This window comes from Zalophus californianus, chromosome 9 (assembly GCF_009762305.2).
Source record: "Zalophus californianus isolate mZalCal1 chromosome 9, mZalCal1.pri.v2, whole genome shotgun sequence".
NCBI lineage: Eukaryota > Metazoa > Chordata > Mammalia > Carnivora > Otariidae > Zalophus > Zalophus californianus.
Window position 1 is genome coordinate 67,392,495 of NC_045603.1, and position 19,729 is coordinate 67,412,223.

Genomic DNA, 19,729 nt, shown 5'->3' on the forward strand with positions numbered 1-19,729 from the left:
AATCTTACATGACTGTGAACTAATGATGGACCTACACTCAAATAAATAAAATGAAGCGCAGCAATAGTCAATTTATCAAATTTGCCAAGAACTGGAATTCTCTATTAACCTGCTCTTCAGTAAGTTGACAGTTCAATGAAAAGTGGTTTTTATAACAACAACTGTAAAGATACAACAAGATTCTGAAGTACTTTCTGAATATGACTTCCTTGTCTTTTATTTTAAGAAGTAAAAAGTTTCTACCCCAAAAAAACAAACACACTAGTTTGAGAAGATAAATGAACCCCATGTTCACTGCAGCATTATTTACAATAGCCAACACATGGAAACCACTTAAATGTCCATCAACGGATGAATGGATAAAGCAAATGTGGTATATATGCACAATAGATTATCCAGCCATAAAAAAATATGAAATATTGCCATTTTGTGACAGCATGGATGGACCTTGAGGGCATTATGCTAAATGAAATGTCAGACAGAAAAAAGATAAATACCATATGATCTCACTTACATGTGTAATCTAAAAAATCAAAAAACAAAAAACACCCCGAGCTCATGGATATATAGAACAGACTGGTGCTTTCCTGAGGCAGCAGGGTGGCGGGGTAGACAAAATGAGTGAAGGAAGTCAAAAGGTACAAATTTCCAGTTACAAAATGAGTAAGTCCAGGGGATGTAATATACGGCATAGTGACTATAGTTAATTCTATACTGTATATGTGAGAGTAGCTAGGAGAGTAGATCTTGAAAGTTCTAATCAGAAGAAAAAAATAGCTATGTATGGTAGCAGATGACAACTGGATTATTGTGGCGATCATTTTACAATACATACAAATACTGAATTATTACATTAAAACTAATATGTCAATTATATCTCAAATTTTAAAAAGGTGAAAAAAAGAATAATTCACATTTATCTGAAAATGCGATAAAAATAATATCCCATTTTCTGATCAAACCAGACAAGTGCATTTGCCATTTCTGTCACTATTTGCCCCTATCTCACATCAATCCCACACACCAGTGTAAGATTAATGTTCCCCAAATATCATTTTCATCAAGAAACTGTTCTGTTAAAAAACAAGTAAATACGAATCTCATATCCTCATTATATACAGAATGATAAATGTCAAACATCTTGATCTGATTTTCAAAATCCTCCATGATATACTACCAAACGTTGGTCTCCATCTTACCTTACCCCAAACACATGCACAAACCCTCTGAGGAAGCAGGGTTCATGAATATAATTAAAATACATTGTGCATACCCTCATTTCTTCTTTTCCTCATACCTAAGAAGTCCTCCATCTTCCTTTTTTTTTCCCCATCTGAATCCAACTGGTCTTTAGGTGCCAAGCCCGAGACCTCTTCCATAAACTCCTCCCTACCCTCAAACCAAAGTGATGTCCTTCCTTCCTTATTTCCAATGACCCTTTCTCCTCAGTGTTCATTAATTCCAGTAGCCACACATTAACTCCTATGCACTAATAATCACTGTGTTATGATGATGTGGCTACAAAGCTACATAAAACTAAGTCCCTATTTCCTTGAGCTCAAAGTGCAATATGGGAGACAGACCTGAAAGAAATATATTACAGTGGTGTCTATAACAGAGGTATAAATGGTAAGAAAAGCGGGATCATAACTTCAAGCACTTTGGGAAGATAAGAAAAGGCTTTTCAGAGAAGGTGACATTTATGTTAAGTTTCAAAGATGGGTAGGAGTATGTCAGGCAAAAAGGAAGGGAAAGGAATTCCAGGCAGAGAAAACAGCACATGCAAAGGCAGAGAGGCGAGAAAAACTTGGCACGTTTAGACCACTATAAATAGATGAGCATGGCTGGAGTTCAGAGCACATTAACTAAGTCTACCAACACTTATTGGCTTCCCATTCACCAAGTTAAAACAAATGAAAAAGCGTGGTATCTCTTAAAAGAAAGTACAAGAATATGGCACCCAACTGGTTGGCACAATTAATCCAAACAAAACAAGCAATATTGAACTTATTATGAACTATGTACCTAAGACAGAGAATAAAGAGCATGGCTCTTGCTCTGAATGAGCTAACATTTTAGCAGGAGAGAGTCAGTTTTTGGTAGAGATTTTAAGGTTTAATCCTTATGACAAAAGACTAGGAGAAAACACACTACAATATTAACTGTGCTCAATATTTTCCCCTACTTTGTATCTCCTAGATTGTGTACAACGAGCAAGTGTTACTCTGATAATTATGGAAAACAGTTTATAACTGAATTAGCACAAAAGTTGACACCTGATGGGTTCTCAGTAAGTCTAACAAAGGCCCTACAAGATCAGCTACCAGCTCTCTATCTCTGATTTAATCATCTCCAACTTCTCTTTACTAACTTTAGCCACAATGGCCTCTTCACTGTTTCCAGGCATGCTCCATTGCTGTCTGTTCACTCTTATCCCAGATATCCACCTGGTCTTCTCCATCTCGTTTGAGTCTTTATACAAATGTCACCCTCTATTATAAAGACTTTTCCTGCCCACTCTATCTAAAGATGTTACACTCTCTCCATCCAAAAACTACCTCATTTGCTTTATTTTTCTCCTTGAACTTTTCTAATACACTGTTTCTACTTATTTGTGTACAATCAGTCTCCTTTCCTAAGCTCCAAAGGGGAAGATTTTGCTCTGTTTTCATCACTGATTTATGTCCAGTGCATAGAACAGTGTCTGACAAATGAAAGATGATCAGTTGTTATTCACTGAATTGAATAAAAGACAGTATTCTGCCTAGTGGTTACAAGTTTGGTCTCTAGGGGCAAAAGACCGTGATCAAATTCTAGCTCTACCACTTTGCAGTTGTGTGACCTTGTGAAAGTTACTTAACCTCTCTAAATCTTAGTCTCCTCATCTATAAAATGAAGATGATGGTATCAATCCTATAGGATGGTTTTGAGGATCAGAATAATGCAGGATGAGCACAGTACCTTGCAAACAGTAAATGTTCCATAAATGTTAGCTATTACTATGATGATAATGAACATTCCTGACTCTCAAAATGTTTCCACTGAGTTATTACATCATTTCCAATATCTATTTTCTTCAGAAATAGTAGTTACTTTGCAAAATCCTTGGATCTTCACCTGCTAGTCTGAAAAAAATCAGTATTACTCTGGGTCAACTCTTACCTTACACAAGATTCTATTCTGTTGTAGTTTATAAAGAGAGAGAGGGAAACATTAGAGTCTATTTTACCTAAAAAAAAAGAAGTGCTATATAAAACAGCACAAAATGCCACATTTATCACAATGTTAATATATACTCTACAACTAGAACTGACTCTTGGTACCTGTTTCATAAAACCACACACGAAAAGGTAAAGCTTAGGGCCAGATCAATGGAATGCTATACTTCTAATTCTGTATTTTAAAATTGTTCAATTCTTTCAGAATTTCCAAATTAGATTTTCATTTGGCTGAGAGGCCCACCATACCCACCTGGGTTCACAAGGATCTCCCCAGTGGCAGAGGATCTGATTTGGTTCAACTATAATGTACCAAATATCGAATTAGGGGCTTTAAGAGATATATAAAAGTAAAAAGAAAAAAGTCCTTGACCCCAAGACTTTGGCAGTAAAATAAGAGCACGAATTACAATTTGTAAAGCTAAACTCTAATCCTGATACCACTACTTATTATCAATGGCAAAGGCAATTTTCCTCATCTAAAAAATAGGATAATACCTAACTTGTAGAGTTGTAGAAATCTAGAAATCCAGTAAAATGAGTATTTGTAGACAAAAACGATACTATAAATTGTACTGCAGCACACAAGTTCTGTTGAAAAAAGACACATTAAAGGAGTTTTTTAAAATAAAAGCCACAATCCCCACCTACCTCAACCATTTTCATACTTTGCTTATTCCCCTTAAGTCCTTGTCTTCATATATTTTTTTATAAAGTTGTAATCATGTGTACTTGGGGGAAGACAACATAGCACACCTTTTCTAGAGCCAAACGGCCCAGGTTCAAAGACTAGCTCCAGAACTTACTGTGTGACCTTGGATAAGATTCTTAAACCTCTTTATCTTATATTCTTTTCTATAACATTGATAAAATAACAGTGCCTATGACATAGGGAAGTGTGAAGAAAAAATGAGTTACAGTAAACCATTTAGCACAGTGCCTGGCATGTGACAAATTCAATAAACAGCTAAAAAGCAAAAGTCAAATATAAACTTAGTACTCTGCTTTATAAAAAACTTAAGATGATGTCATAAAACCAAAAGTACACTATTATCTAAAGTGCCATAAGAAAGATTCTTTTAAAAGGACTCTAGGATACTTTACATTGACTCCGTCTTAAGTAAATCTCCTTGCCATCCCTTTGTCTAGATATTTAATAATGTATAATAGAATCCATCTATTGCTTCATACTTCCAGTAGAGGTCTCCATCTAAAAAATAATGTACCAGACTGAAAACTTTAAATTAGTATTCCTGGTTATTAAAAAAAAAAAAAAAAAATCAAATATGTAAGTTTAATTTTTTCCAAGCAAAACATTTAAAAATAAGGAATATCTTTCAAGTAAAAAGTGATTTTTCCCAGTGATTGCTGTATGTTTTGCTATGGGCTTTCCAATAATACTCACCTGTCTTGTAAACATAATCCTTTGAACAGGAAGGGGAAAGAGATAAGACTGTTGATACAAATGACAAATCAAGTACATAATTATCACTGCTACTGACCAACAATTTAAAACCTATGCCTCGTAGATGGTATAAGTCAGTGGAATCATCTTAATGTAAAAATAAAGGTCACATTTTATAGTAGCAAAGAAATCTCTGATGATCTTCTACATATATTCCTTTTAAGTCAGAAAAGAGTCGGTAGAGTAATAAAGGCAGCTCTGGCTTCTACTTTCCCCTTCCATCATTCAGTAATAGTGATCTTAGGCAAGTTAATTATCCTTATGCAGGCCTAACAGAAAAAAATATCTTTATTTTTAGCTTACCAAAAAACACGGGGTTAGACCACTTTCTTAAAATCCCTTCTAGTCCTAAGAATAGTGATGCTATGAATTGATAGATTAGGTAGCCATCTCCAATTCGAACTACATACTTCTTGTTCCTATCTTTAGGAATCTAAAGCTATACTACTGGGCCTCTAAATGTTACATTTGCATATAGTATCTAATGTCTATCTCAGCTTAGCACCTTAAACGTGTAAGACTTGGTAATATCTATAAGATTTGGTATGTTCAAGAACTGACCAAGAAATTATCAAGCCGTTTGCTTGAAGCTAATACACAGTATTGCATGTATGTGTGTGCATACTTGTGCACAGGCACACATACCTCCATTTCAGTTAACCCTCCCAGTTTATAAAGAAGGGGATAAAGAAGGATGTTCTAAGCAACTCTCAAAACTAACAAGACTTTAATATCCAAATTATGTCTAAACCTGAGGATCAGATATGCAATGTAAAGACATAACATTTAATTTAGTGGTAATGGATTTGAACGGATTCACTAAAACGGGCATATAAGATTTCTGATTATAACTAAAATATGAATTTGCTTTTCATCTCCACAGGGTGGATAACCTATAAAGAGGACTTTTAGACAAAAACAATTACTTCTCATCTTGAGAATATAAAAATTAAGCAATGATCAAATCATGGTTTATACTAGTTTTAATAAATAAAATCAAGCAATGAATTAAATTATTGTCTTGTTTTTATACGGCAGGTGATGCAAGAGCTAGCAAAGAATGAGATAGTAAAAAACTTTAATGGATACTTAGAAACAGGAAAGGTAACCTTCCTCTGAAGTTATCATTTAGCATTGTAGCTGATGTTTATTTATACGTTAAATTCCTAGAACATGAGAAACATTCACATTCCAATATAAGCTGCGAAATGGGACTTAAAAATTGTAATATTCAGTATTAGCTCCCCACCTGAACACAGATAATAAAGAATTACAGATTTTAAAAAAATGAATTCTAGTAGATAAAACATATGAAGGATATCTCTAAATCTGACTTCTAAGTCTAACAGTATTGTTCATTCAATAAATAAATACAGAAATACTATCTTAGTAGAACATATAGAGTTAAGACTGCATCAAGAACACATAGCAGGGGGCACCTGGGTGGCTCAGTCGGTTGAGCAACTGACTCTTGGTTTCAGCTCAGGTCATGATCTCAGGGTCGTGAGATTGAGCCCAAAGATGGGCTCTGTGAGCACGGCAAGAGTCTGCTTGAGATTTTCTCCCTTTCCCTCTCCCTTCTCCTCTGCCCCTCTTCCTGATGAAGTGTGTGCTCTCTCTCTAAAACAAATAAATAAAATCTTAAAAAAAAAAGGACACATAGCAGGCAGTACCTTAGTCAATGAGGAAATGCTAGAAACATCAAATTAAGGTCATCATCAAGGCGAAGACACCTTCATCTTTCCAACTATTTAATAGTGGCCAATACAATTAGACAAAATAATTAAAGTCATTAAATAATGAAAGGCATAAAATTTAGAAAAGAAGTAAAACCATCTATTTGCAGATGACATGCTAGTAGATCTAAAAATTCTTAAAAATCAATGATAAAATTAATACAAACAGTAAAACAACTGGGGCATCTGGGTCGGTTAAGGAGCAGACTCTTGATTTTAGCTCAAGTCATGATCTCAGGGTTGTGAGATCAAGCCCTCAGTGGGCATGGAGCCTGCTTAGAATTCTCTCTGTCTCCCTCCTCTGCCCCTTCCCAAACCCCCCAAAACAAAACAAAAAAAGCCCCCCAAAATCAGTAAAACAATTGAGTATGGCAGATTATAATATAAAAAATAACTTTCGTGTAAATAAATGATAACCAATTAAAAGATTAAAATGGAAGAAAAACCACATTTGCAGTAGGAACAGAAATGATAATACATCTAAGAATAAACTTTAAAAATGTCCAAAACCTATAAAAGGAAAATTTTAGACTCTTGCATAACACAAAAAGATTTGAATAGAAAGACTTCCGTTGTTCTTGGATAGTTCAACTCAATACCATCATCTCAGTTCTTCTGCAATAATTTATAAACTTAATGCAATCTCCATTCAAAAAAAAAAAAACCAAAAAGCTTTTTTCTAGAACTAGAATTGACACTGAAGTTCATATGGAAAAACAAACATAAAATAGCCAAGAAAACTTCCTTAAAAAAAAAAAAAAAAAAAAACCCACAAAACTCTGAGATGGGAATATAGGGCTCCTGGGTGGCTCACTAGGTTAAGTGACCGACTCTTGGCTTTAGCTCAGGTCATGATCTCACAATCATGAGACTGAGCCCCCAGAGTGGCTAGTGGGGAGTCTGCTTGTCCCTCTCCCCCCCTCCCCTGTGCCCCCTTCCCTGCTTGCACGTGCATGCACATGTGCGCTCACTTTCTCAGATAAAATTTTAAAACAGGCTATATATGCCACAATAATTAAAATATAGTGAGATACCATTTTTTAACCCCTCACATTGGTAAGACTTAAAAAACTTGACAGCACATGGCAAGGCTGTGGGAAATAGGCACTTTCACATACTGTGGTGGGAACATTAAATATTTCTTTCCTACAAAGGGAATTTGGTAATATTTAACAAAACTACATGTGCATTTATTCTTTGATTACTACATCAACACCCACTTTAGTAATTTACTCTGAAGACAAATCTCTAAAACTTTAAAAATAGGTTTGCATAAGGTTACTAGATTTGCATAAGATTACTCATATAGCATTATTTGTAATTCTAAATATTGGAACCAACCTAAGTGCCATTATGTGCAGGATAAAGTAGGATATAGCCACATAATGGAATACTATGCAGCTGTTAAAAAAAAAGAATGGGACTTTATGAATTTATTAGAGTGATAGTCAAGATACATTAAGTGAAAAAAAGCAAAATGCATCTTCATTTTAACAAAAATTAAGAATGCATATGTATATAAAATGCATACATATATATATATATGTATAATTTTTGCAAAAAGAAACACAGGATCACCAGACACTAAGGAAACTGGTTACCAACAAAGCATGGGGGGGAAGTGGGTAGAGGAGAAAGGGAAGGGAAGAGGATAACCTCCAAGTATCTTAAATTTTGATTTTAGAATTTTATTGTTTTACATATTCATAAATAAAATTAAACAAAAGTAGAGAAAATCACAAAATTGAATACAAACAGAAAAAATATGAATTTTACTATATTTTAAGTGAATAAGAGTAACGAGAAAAAAAGAATCCAACCACTGTAAATTTTTTAACAAAATACCAATATAGCTTCAGTCTGAACACAAAAAGAACTGCAAAGAATTTGTAACTCTACTTAGCAGGTTTGTTGTTTGTACTGGTACAGGTATAACAATTCTGAAATTATACTCTATGTACTACAGACCTGACAGCATGAGCAAATATACTGGTGTTGGGAACTAGGGTTCTCAATGCAGGAGAAGGAAAATACATGCATGGTATGGAAGAAGGCAAGAAGAAACTTGTATGGATTTGTAGCCAGAGATATTAGTATATACAGCACTGTGATTTTTAACACATGTAGATTTATATTTAAAATAAATAAACTTCCTAGCTCTTACTCTGAAAGAGCCTGGAAGAAAGACAACCCAATAACAATTAGTACACCTACCAACCAGATCTTGGTTTCTGTATACCATTTCATGCTAAAAAAAGAAACCCAGGACGCTACTTGGAGAAATAGCTGATGCTAGAGATGGGTAAGCAAAACACAAGTTGACCCTGGAAAATCTTATTTTATCAGAAAGCACAGACGAGCTTAAAAATGGGAACATGTTAAAGACACAGAAGCCAGCTTGAAAGGGCTCTTACTGGCCAAAGTTAAGTAGCAAAATGCATAATAGATATTACATTGTATAAAATAAAAATAAATAATAAGAATGAAAATATTTTCCTTACAACAGATTGCTAAGAAATGCAGCAGGAATGATAAAGTTAGAAAATAAGCACTGTACATCCATTATAACTAACTGATTCAGGGAAGAATCATCAATGGATGCTAAAGTTATTGGGTAAAATTTTAATGGTGAGCCAGGTATTAATATGCCTCAAAGTATCCCCACAGGTTAATTATTAATTACAAAAGAGAAAGTGGAAACTTTATAGTAGAGAAACCAGGAGGACATTACCTTAAACCAAAGTTAACATCAACAATAGGACAAAGTGACATTTGGCCTCCAGCCAAAAATGTGTAACCTAAATCTAATCCTGGAAAACCATCAGACAAATCCAAATTTTATAATACAGTTGGCCTGTACTGCTCAAAAATGGTAATATCCTGAAAGGCTGAAGAACTGGATATATAAGTAAACGTAATACAAGATTATGGACTTGTGGGGGTGGGTCCAATATGCTATAAAAGACATCTTTGGGACAAGTGGCAAAATCTGAATTAAGTCTATATATAATACAGATAATATGATTGTATCCATGCTAAGTTTTCTGAATTTAATAACTGTACTGTTGCTATATTAAAAGAATGTTTTATTCTTAATATACACTCATATTTAGGACATTTTTATCTATAATTGATATCAAATGATTACATAACAGTAATAGTGCATGTATATATACATACCATCACATATAAAGAGAAAAATATAAAGCAAATGTGGCAAAATAAAAACAATTAGTCAACAGCTAATGAAGTGTAAACAAGAGTTCACATTACAGTCAAAAAAATTTGAACATTTTAAAAAAGAAAACATAGCAAGGAGGGAAAATGATTCGGTTTATCACTTCTCAAACAGATTTTTTACTACTAGACTGAATTAATGAATTGCAATGTGGGTCTACCTGGAAAAACTACTCACAAATTCAGAGGTTTGACTTTAACTAAAAAGATTATACCAAACCACTTAAGAACACGTCACCTATTACTTGGGAGTGCACTCAGAGGTACACAGCCTGCTAAGGTAGGAACTTCTGTTTATGAAGTATGAAGTGGTCTTATCTGAGTTCAGGTACAGTGAATATTCACTTAATCTATGAACCATTATGAAAAGTATAATCAACCTGGGCATTATTATTTTTATTTTTGAAGATTTTATTTATTTATTTGACAGAGACACAGTGAGAGAGGGAACACAAAGAGGGGGAGGGGGAGAGGGAGAGGCAGAGGGAGAAGCAAGCTTCCTGCCGAGCAGGCAGCCAGATGCAGGGCTGGATCCCCGGACCCTGGGATCATGACCTGAGCCAAAGGCAGACACTTAACGACTGAGCCACCCAGGCGCCCCTTATTACTGATGATTTTAAATTTAGTTCCATCTCTAAAGTACTACAAGTTAGGTATTTTCTACATAGAGCCCTAACTTTTGGTCTCTTCTTTGTCCTATTTTAACAGATGAATGTTCCTACTCACCTCATGTATGTTTCTACGAACATTTTACTTAAAATTAACCAATGGTCTAGGAGAGGAACAAAAAAAAAGTTTCATCTGAAAACACTTCATTGTGAATGATATAATTACATAATAAAAATCATCTTTGTGCACAGAGCAACTGACCACTGAACAATATAAGTAAGAAATAACCAAGGACAGGGGCACCTGGGTGGCTCATTTGGTTAAGCAACTGCCTTCAGCTCAGGTCATGATCCTGGAGTCCCAGGATCAAGTCCCGCATTGGGCTCCCTGCTCAGCAGGGAGTCTGCTTCTTCCTCTGACCCTCCCCCCTCTCGTGTGCTCTCTCTCTCTCTTTCTCTCTTTCTCAAATAAATCTTAAAAAAAAAAAAAGAAATAACCAAGGACAAAGGTAAGAACTCAGAAAGGCTAGAATCAGATACTTGCCATATTTCACAATAAGAAGTATATGCAAACAATAGATTCTTATACAACTTTATTTAAATCTTGCTTCATAAAAAGCAACATTTTATTTTGGCCCCACTAAATGGTAGTGAAAAAAATCATTTACTGATAAAAACAAAAGGTAAACATACCAAGAACATGGAATATACCTGAAGATATTTCACAACTGTGCATAATGATAGGTGATGAATAAGACAATGTTTTGTTAAAGCAAGTCTATCACTAGGGAAGGAAACAGAAAGGCAAAGGGGGGAAAGTGTGGTCTGAAAATATATTAAAAAAAAAAACAAACACTTTTCTAACTGGCCATTATGGCTGACACTTGAGTTTGAGAGTTGGATATAACCTAGAGCCTTTTTTTTTTTTTTTTTAAGAAGTAGCCCATATGCTCCAAAAGAAAAGTTTGAGTGGTGTAAAGAATTTTTTTTCTAAGTGTTATTTTTTCTTAGATTAAATAACAGCAATTACTTCTAAAATTTGAAATAAAATTCTCACATATAAAAATCGTTTGAAAATGAAGACAGTGCATTAAAAAACAAGTTCTTGTTAATGTTATTTGCATAGGAATTTATAAAATATAAGTTAACCTCCCTCAGCAGTACTGGGACAGACCAACAAAATCGTCACAAAGTGGAAAAGCATTGAATAAATTCAATAAAACAAATGGCATCTCATTTGGGACGAATATCATAAAGTCCTATATAGAAAAAAAAACCCAACTAGATATTAAGGAAAACTTATTTTTAATGACTTTTTAAAATCCAAATTACACAAACACAGTTAGGGTAAGTTTGAATTGGTAATTCACGTGCCCTTTTATTCCCCTCAACTGAAGTGGAGCCCTTGTTAGCTTCTCTGGAGCCCAGAGACAAAGTGTAGGGTGTGTCCAGGCTCTGCCTAGAGATGACAGGTGCAGCTTTGAGCAGGTGCCCCAGACCAGATGTTACCTAAAGGTTTTGTTCTGGATGTAGCCCTGGCCAATACGTTGATGCCAAGTTAAACCAGTTATCTCAGCAAGCTGTTCTCAAACTTCAGCACACTTTAAGAATCACCTATGGCACACTTTTTAAAACTACAGACTATTATTATTTAAAATCACTCATCAATCTCAACACCACTAAAATGGGACAACATAAACATGATCATGTCTCATGATTCGATGAAAAGCACATCACTACACATCAAGTATGCCTAAAATACTGAACTTGAATGGTATCTAGTTTTAAATCTATCAGTTTTCAAGGAATAAATACAGGGGATAGAGGAACAAGTTAACTGACACTAGAAGGAAGCAATCAACCAAATCCAGAATTTGGTACAGTCTGAAGAACAAATGACCTCATTCCTCCAACAAATCAATGGCATGATAGGAAAAGAAAAAGGAAACTGTTAAGAAACTAATGAGATAAAACAGCCAAAACAAAAGATTCAGCCCAACCACAAAATCTCCTGCAGTAAGTTGGGGTGGACCTTGCAAACACTGACTTAGATACTAATGGAATTATGGCTCTATCATTCTGGGGCAACAATTCAGAATGTTGATAGCTACTCCTGGATATCACAAAGAGATTATAGTTCCAGCAACCATAATCATAAAGTCCTATATAGAAAAAAAACCCAACTAGATATTAAGGAAAACTTATTTTTAATTACCTTTTTAAAATCCAAATTACACAAATACAGTTACGGTAAGTTTGAATTGGTAAATTCATGTGCCCTTTTATTCCCCTCAACTGAAGTGGAGCCCTTGTTAGCTATGTTATTGCAACGTACTTAGTCAACAGGGTATATATCTTACAGAAATGAATTAACTTCCACTCACAATATAATGAATATGCAAAAAGTATCCAGGCACAAATGACACTTCTTTATATTTTGAAACAGAAAAGTATATATTAGACTCTGATATTAGTAACACAATTCTTGGAAAGCTTAATGAAATTCATTGATAATCTGAACATTACTGAGAGTGACATTTGCTCTAAACCATCTCTTTATTCTAGGTCCCCCAAAAGTTTTAATTCCAAGTGAAAGCATCAATAAATTTTATGATAGGTAACCAATACAATATCAATCAGCATATATGCATCTTTGTGCACTTCTGAATAAACAGAATCAATCTGCCTATTTTCCTTGGTTCTACTATGAATAAACTGTACTAACCATGTTATTTAAATTTATTTCAAATTCACATTTGCTTTTCATAAAAATTATGCTTTTAACTTCAAGCCATAAAATATTTGAAGATAATCTTTAATGCTAACATCCCCATTTTTAACTCCAGTAAGCGTGGTCCTTAAACCAATATTTACTTCTAAACAGCTTTTCCTAACATCGAAATTCATGATATGACTTCTCAGTTTTTAAAGTTAAAGAACTGAAGTAAATACAAATTTTTAACAGAACTACCACCATATTTCAATAAAAGTATTACTATTCCATAAAACAATGTGACCAATAATTCTGCTGTAATTCTTTAGAGAGCCTTGTACAAATTTAAAAAACAAATTTAAATATAAATATCCTGTTTTTTTTTTTAAAGCCTCTAGTTAGAATGATGGACAACAGGGGAAATAAAGGGCAGTTACTTGCTTTTGGGGGGGCTGCTGATTCAAACATGAATTTTAAGTTAAAAGATGACTAAGTGGTCAAATAAAATCATAAATTCCTTTGTTATAAAGAATATCAAGTTAAAGGCACCTGGGTGGCTCAGTCGTTAAGCATCTGCCTTCGGCTCAGGTCATGATCCCAGAGTCCTGGGATGGAGCCCCACATCGGGCTCCCTGCTTGGCGGGAAGCCTGCTTCTCCCTCTCCCACTCCCCCTGCTTGTGTTCCCTCTCTCGGTATGTCTCTATCTGTCAAATAAATAAATAAATAAAATCTTAAAAAAAAATCAAGTTAATATATGAACCACTGCCTATAAGACTTAAAAATCTTTATCATGGTCATTTTTTTTTTTTTTGGTCTTTTGTCCTTCATCATATTATAGTTTAAATAGTAGAAAAATATTGTTGTATATCTACAAGGACAGCTTTCTCCATTCCAGACCAACTAAGGTCACTGCTTATCTTGAAGGTTCAACTTTTCTTCTCCTATTTGGACTGCAACATTTCTTTACCTTTCTTTTATTGGCAATGAACATGAGATAATTTTAACATCCCCTATTTCAAACAAATATTTAGCAAGTACTACCAATGTAATTTTGCACAGCCATTGATAAAGACATACCAACAAGAGCTCCTAAAAATTTACATTCATATTTATTTATCTCTATATAAATATACATAATTACCTGTCATTTCTTATTTCCTCATTATTTTCCATATTTAAAATTTCTCTTCCTTAACACCCATCTCTTCTAGATCAGAGTTTCCCAAACCGTGCTCTACAGAACTTAACAAATGTTCCTCAAACATGGGCTTTTGTATCACACTCCTGTGATGTGTGGTAGTGTTTGGGAAACACCATTTACTATGGCTAGGGGGAAGGAAGTAATAAATCGTGTTTCTCCAATCTAGAGATCCACATGCACATTAACAAAATAAAGTCTCTAAGCAGTCCTGCAATAAAGTAATCCAAGTTTAGCTTTACTGCTCAAATTCAAATTCATCTGGCCTTTTTTCAAGGAAACATATTGACATTTCAAGAGAACAAGTATTTCATAAAGCACAAGTTGGGAATTTCTACTTTAATTAATCCTAAATACCAAGAGTATGGTGATGATGGTGGTGGCAGATCAAAGAAGGAGAGACAGAGAAAATCCCCCTCACTCTGCCCCATATGTCCTCTAATTCCCAATTTGGACAAGACACATTTTTGTCAGTAAACTTCAGTAAGGTCTATACCCTTCTGGAAAACGCTCAGTAAGTAGACTTCTTCACCAAATATTAATAAAAGCTCTAAACACTTCACCTAAATATATGTATTAAATACTTGCTTGCAGACTAATGCACCTAAATTGCAATGAATTAAAATGTTTGATCCTCATTCCTTTTCCAACTTCCAATATCATTCAGTTTGGCAATAAAAAAGATTCACAGCAGTGATATGCTTTTCTATCAAAGTTACAGTGTATTTCACACACACCCAACCATGAAAATATTGAATCCACAACAGAGTACAGGTAGGATTATAAAAGAATGTTCCTATTTAGAAACAGACATTTTTAGTTAACTGCTAAGGCAGAAAATGTAAATGTAAAAAAGCACAAACATTTTTGGGAGTTATGATAAAGTTGCTAGTTAGTAGCCTCAGTAAAACACATATCTTCAGTGAACGAACTATCTTGGAGTGAGTTAGATTTATTTTTACTTTGGGGCAAATTTAAGCTATTTGAACATGATTTCTAAGACACAACATTAACCTAGCTGAGCCCTGATCAGTCTTTCAACCTTCTCTACTTTCTTTCAACATGTCTGCATGCCCTTTAAAATGTAACAGAATATCAGAAGATATCAAAATCAGGTTTGCTCAAAATGAAAGGACACAGTTTATAATACTAAATTTAAAATCCATATATGAATAATTTATTTAAATAAGTTGTCCTTCCAATCTCCACATTACTTTTATTTTTCTTCCTTGAATAAAGCAAGCAATGTCTGCTTAACAATTCTGTTTAGCAAGTCACAAAGTCAGTGTATTACTTTCTTATTACAATTGTGAAGCATTCATTCACTGAACATCAAGTGATTCATAAAACACTTCTCTTAAAAGAGGTAATCTACATGGTGTACACTAACTAGAGAACGTGAGTGTGTTCATTCTATTTAAATGATGAATGTAAACTCTTTAGATTGGTATAATTTAAGGGAGGACTTTATTCACCAAAAGGGGAAAAATAGAATAAATTCACAAAGCAACTGAAAATTCACTCTAGCGGATACAATGCTACAATAAAGTTGCTGGCTATTCTAAAGGTAGGTACATGTAAAAAAAAAAAAAAATCACTTAATATTATAAGAAAATCAGTAATACATAGTTTTGTACAATAAATTTTTAATGTCCAAGATATTTCACCTCCTTTCCAAAAAATCAAGTTTTATAACAGGAACATCAAGGTAACCTTGACTATTGTTGGCGTAAGCTACAACAAAATTCTTCAACTAAGTATTTGAAATATTTACCTAAATCTTCATACCAAGACTTCAAATTTTTAATGGAAATAAGAGTAGTAAATTGTGCCCCAATCTTTGCACCAAAACAGAACAAAAAATAAAATTCAATGAGTAAATCTAGAACACATTGTGTATAGCTATACATTCTTCTTGGGCATACACAACCATATGTAACTTCCAACCACATTTTAATTTCTTAAAATCATTTGTGACTAACTGAATTCATAATAGACTGATTAAATATTACAGAACATGTGTCAGGAATACAACTTTTTTGTCCAATTAACAAATGCCCCTAAAGCCATTTGGATATTTTTTGCACTTTAATTTCTCCAACTACAAAAATGTAGAAAACATTACCTTATCTTTTTATACTGATAGGGATATTCTAGTAATAACCATCTGTGGAAGAAATGGAGATGTACAGGCCAAGAAAGGAACTAAGTGAAAACAAAATATATGGACATGATAGAGGATTAATACCCAATTTTTAAATAGAGTACTTTTACACATTCCTAGTAGGCACTAACATTTAAAACATTAAATGCTGGTGTTTAAACAAATCATCCATCACATTTTCAATTTTAGACTTTGAGAAATTTTTATATGCAATCTACAACTGAATAAATGTATGTTTGATACAATCAAGCAAACTTTTTGGCAGACCACTAAACTCAAGTCTCTACATTCAATGGCTGTCTATGTTTGTATCAAAACAAACACAGAAATGTTAGAATATATACATGGCCAGCATACTAGTTTGCTCCTCTTTATTTAAATGTCTGTAATATCATAAAATGTATCATATCTTCATCCTGGCCATACTAGGCTAATAGCCATCCAATTAATACTGAAATTACAGAGGAATGTCAGCAAATATTAAACTTATAGAGTAAATGAAAACTGGTATGTGTAATAGCAGTCTTACAATAGGTCAAATGAAAAAGCAGTTATTTTAAAAAATTCTACCTGTGATTTAGAAAACACACTGCATTATCTGCTCATCAGAAACCATGATATTCAATTTGATATATCAAAGAGGAAACTCACAAAGTCACTCGATTACTACTTCTTACTATAAAGACGCAGTCTTATGGTTAAGTAACAGAATTACTGTGAAAGCTTGGCATCCTGTCTGCCAGTTAAGATTTTTCAGAGGAAGGTGTAAAACTCAGCATAATACATGTCCTCTAATTGTGCAATATTTCACCACTATGGGAAAAAAAAAATCTTTCAAGGTAGTACCCAATTTTTGACCAGCATATTTCTCCTGTATTTCTTTACAAGCCATGCAAATCTTCACATGGCTTTATTTTCCAAAACAAATGCTTCAACTTTTTTCCTAGTAGCCTAGCTACAACCCTACAAAAACAAACCTGGAGAGTGACATATGGAGGAAAAACAAGTTTAGCTAAGGACATAGTTCAAAAAGCAGCTTCTAATAGGAGCATAAAGCTCAAATTGACCTGAGAACAATGTAAAGAGTTGCAAACAACCCTGAAGCTATATACTTAAAAATAGTACTTATAAGTACAATCAGTGAATGATATGATCTCAGGATAGAAATTACAAGTGGAAAAACAGTATTTATGTAACTTGCAAAAAAACTGGAATTCTAGACATTCAATTGATTATGCTAAAATCCTGTTTGTATAATAAATATGAGGCATACCTTTAAAATGTGTCTTAAACAGTTTAAAATCCAAATAGTTCACACTGATTACCAGAAAACCAGGACCTATACTAATAGCATTCCTCTCAATGTTATAAATGGAAATGAGCAAATGAATATCATCATAAATATAAAATTCTCTACTTCTCACCACATTACTAAATCAACAGTTCGGGGGTTAATTTCACTTTGTTTATTGCTTTAGACCTTTATTTAAAAATGTACCCTGACACACATTGCCATCACACACACACCTGAATAAATAACAACTAGCCATATTTAATATTTTCTAGACTTCTGTATAACTCAATAACTACCCACAAAGTTCTGTGAACTCTTCAGCTTCAAGCCTGAAGTCAATCTAAGATAGCCAATAGAAAGTACACCTGGGCAATTATGGCATTTCCTACTTCAGAAAGCTGAACTTAACACAGAATATCTACATTTGGATATTGCATTTGGAGCAATGATAAATGCCAAACTCAAACTATGCAGAAACTACGTTAACTAAAAAAAAAAAAAAGGTAATCCTTTTTTATATCCCTTTAATTATAACATTAATAAAAGCAATAAATATGAAGAGCATTCTTTTAGTTTTAAATAAACCACCACCAACTAAAGACCCTCTATGAGAAATTAAGCATTAAAAATAAAAGACCTCATAATACATTACAATTATCAGAAAAAGAAAAAATAAAGCTTAACCAGAAAATATATTATCTAAACTGCATCACATATCAACTGAATAAGAAATTTACTTTGTCAAATACAGTCAAAAAAGAAGGGAGAAAATGAAAGAAAATCCAAATCATAATATTCCATTTCATAGTATCCTTAATCTTCCTACATATATAATAATCCTTTTGAACGTGTTTAAGTCACTCAAAAATTCCAAAGAACTTATTCAAAAACAATCCTGGTCACCTAAGGCACCAACATATTATGCTGTGTGGAAATATTCTACTGAAAAACCAGTCCGTTACACGGTTCCACACAAGAGGTTTCATTTTTTTTTTTTAATCTTAAAGAATTTAAAAAAGGCAAAGGAGTTTCCAAAGCAAAGTAAAAATTTTCCCAAGGGATACAAAGTTTCATTAACTATCTTAACTCTTTTACTAAGCATCACCTCTCTGCCCCTCCGTGGATATCAAGCAATCAATAACAATGTCACAAAAGAATGTTTACCAAGATGGGGGGTGGGGTGTCACCTGTAATGATCCTGTATGAAAAATGTAAACAATCCTAAAATAGGTGAAGAACACTTTCACCTTCCTACAACCTCACTCGATGGATATTTGATGTTTCTCAGACTGAAAAAATGAAGAGAAGTTTTAGAAACTGGTGTGCAAGGTTTGTTTGGGGGTTCTTTTTTTCCCCTAAAAACAAATCTCCCCTTAAGTCCCTCAATTCCAAATACTGTGGAAGAGTCACTACTACTCACCGCAAGTAATACTGTTTTAAAGCAAAGGCAGCGTTAGAACAACTTCTGGGAAAGTTGAACTCTTCAACAATTTCTCCCCACTGATTCTTCTCAGAAACCTGTTAAAAACACAGCCACACTTGTCTGAGAGTGCACCATCCAAGAAAACTCTAACCTAACTATGAAATAAATACCCATTCTACAGAGATCTGTAGATACCTCAGGCATCAGTGGGTGTTTCAGATCGATCCGTAAGAGTAACTAAGCAAGGGCTGCTTGAATCACTGTGTTTTCACCCGAGAGCCCAGTATTTAAGAGCACTTGTTTTGTTTGGGGGGCAGGAGGGGGGGTGGTGGTGGGTTTGTTTTGTTTTTGAAGCCCGGACAATAACCAATCGCAAGTCCCTCTGTCGCCCCCTTTTAAATCTCAACGCGGTCCGTTTACACTAAAAAAAAAAAAAGTTCAAAAGGATCAATACTGTTCCGGACAGCGACGTCCGCAGGTTCTGGGGGGGCCGGGGCCGGGGCCGATTCCGATCCCTCTCCCAGATCTATCCATCTCCATAGGCCCTTCTTTGAGGCCTACAGCTTCTGCCTAGCCTTGAAGCCTAAGATGGCTATTTGGAGACAGGTCCTGGTTTCTTTTGTTAGCTGTATAAACCGAGGGCGACGGGGCCGAGGCTGTGCCCCCGGCTGC

At 34.3% G+C, this 19,729-nt stretch overlaps 1 protein-coding gene across 12 annotated transcripts in view; it reads right to left on the bottom strand.

The window, feature by feature from the left end:
- The window catches only part of ARID2 (AT-rich interaction domain 2), a 215,691-nt gene that overhangs the window by 195,029 nt on the left and 933 nt on the right, over nt 1-19,729 (bottom strand). For all 12 annotated transcript variants that reach the window (XR_003519834.2, XR_003519838.2, XR_003519837.2 and 9 more), the window contains exon 3: nt 19,055-19,152. Coding sequence is in view for 3 of the 12 variants with exons in the window: in XM_027593212.2 (XP_027449013.1) it covers nt 19,055-19,152 (98 nt within the window). In the remaining 9 variants the exon portion in view is untranslated. The remainder of the gene's footprint in view (nt 1-19,054; nt 19,153-19,729) is intronic.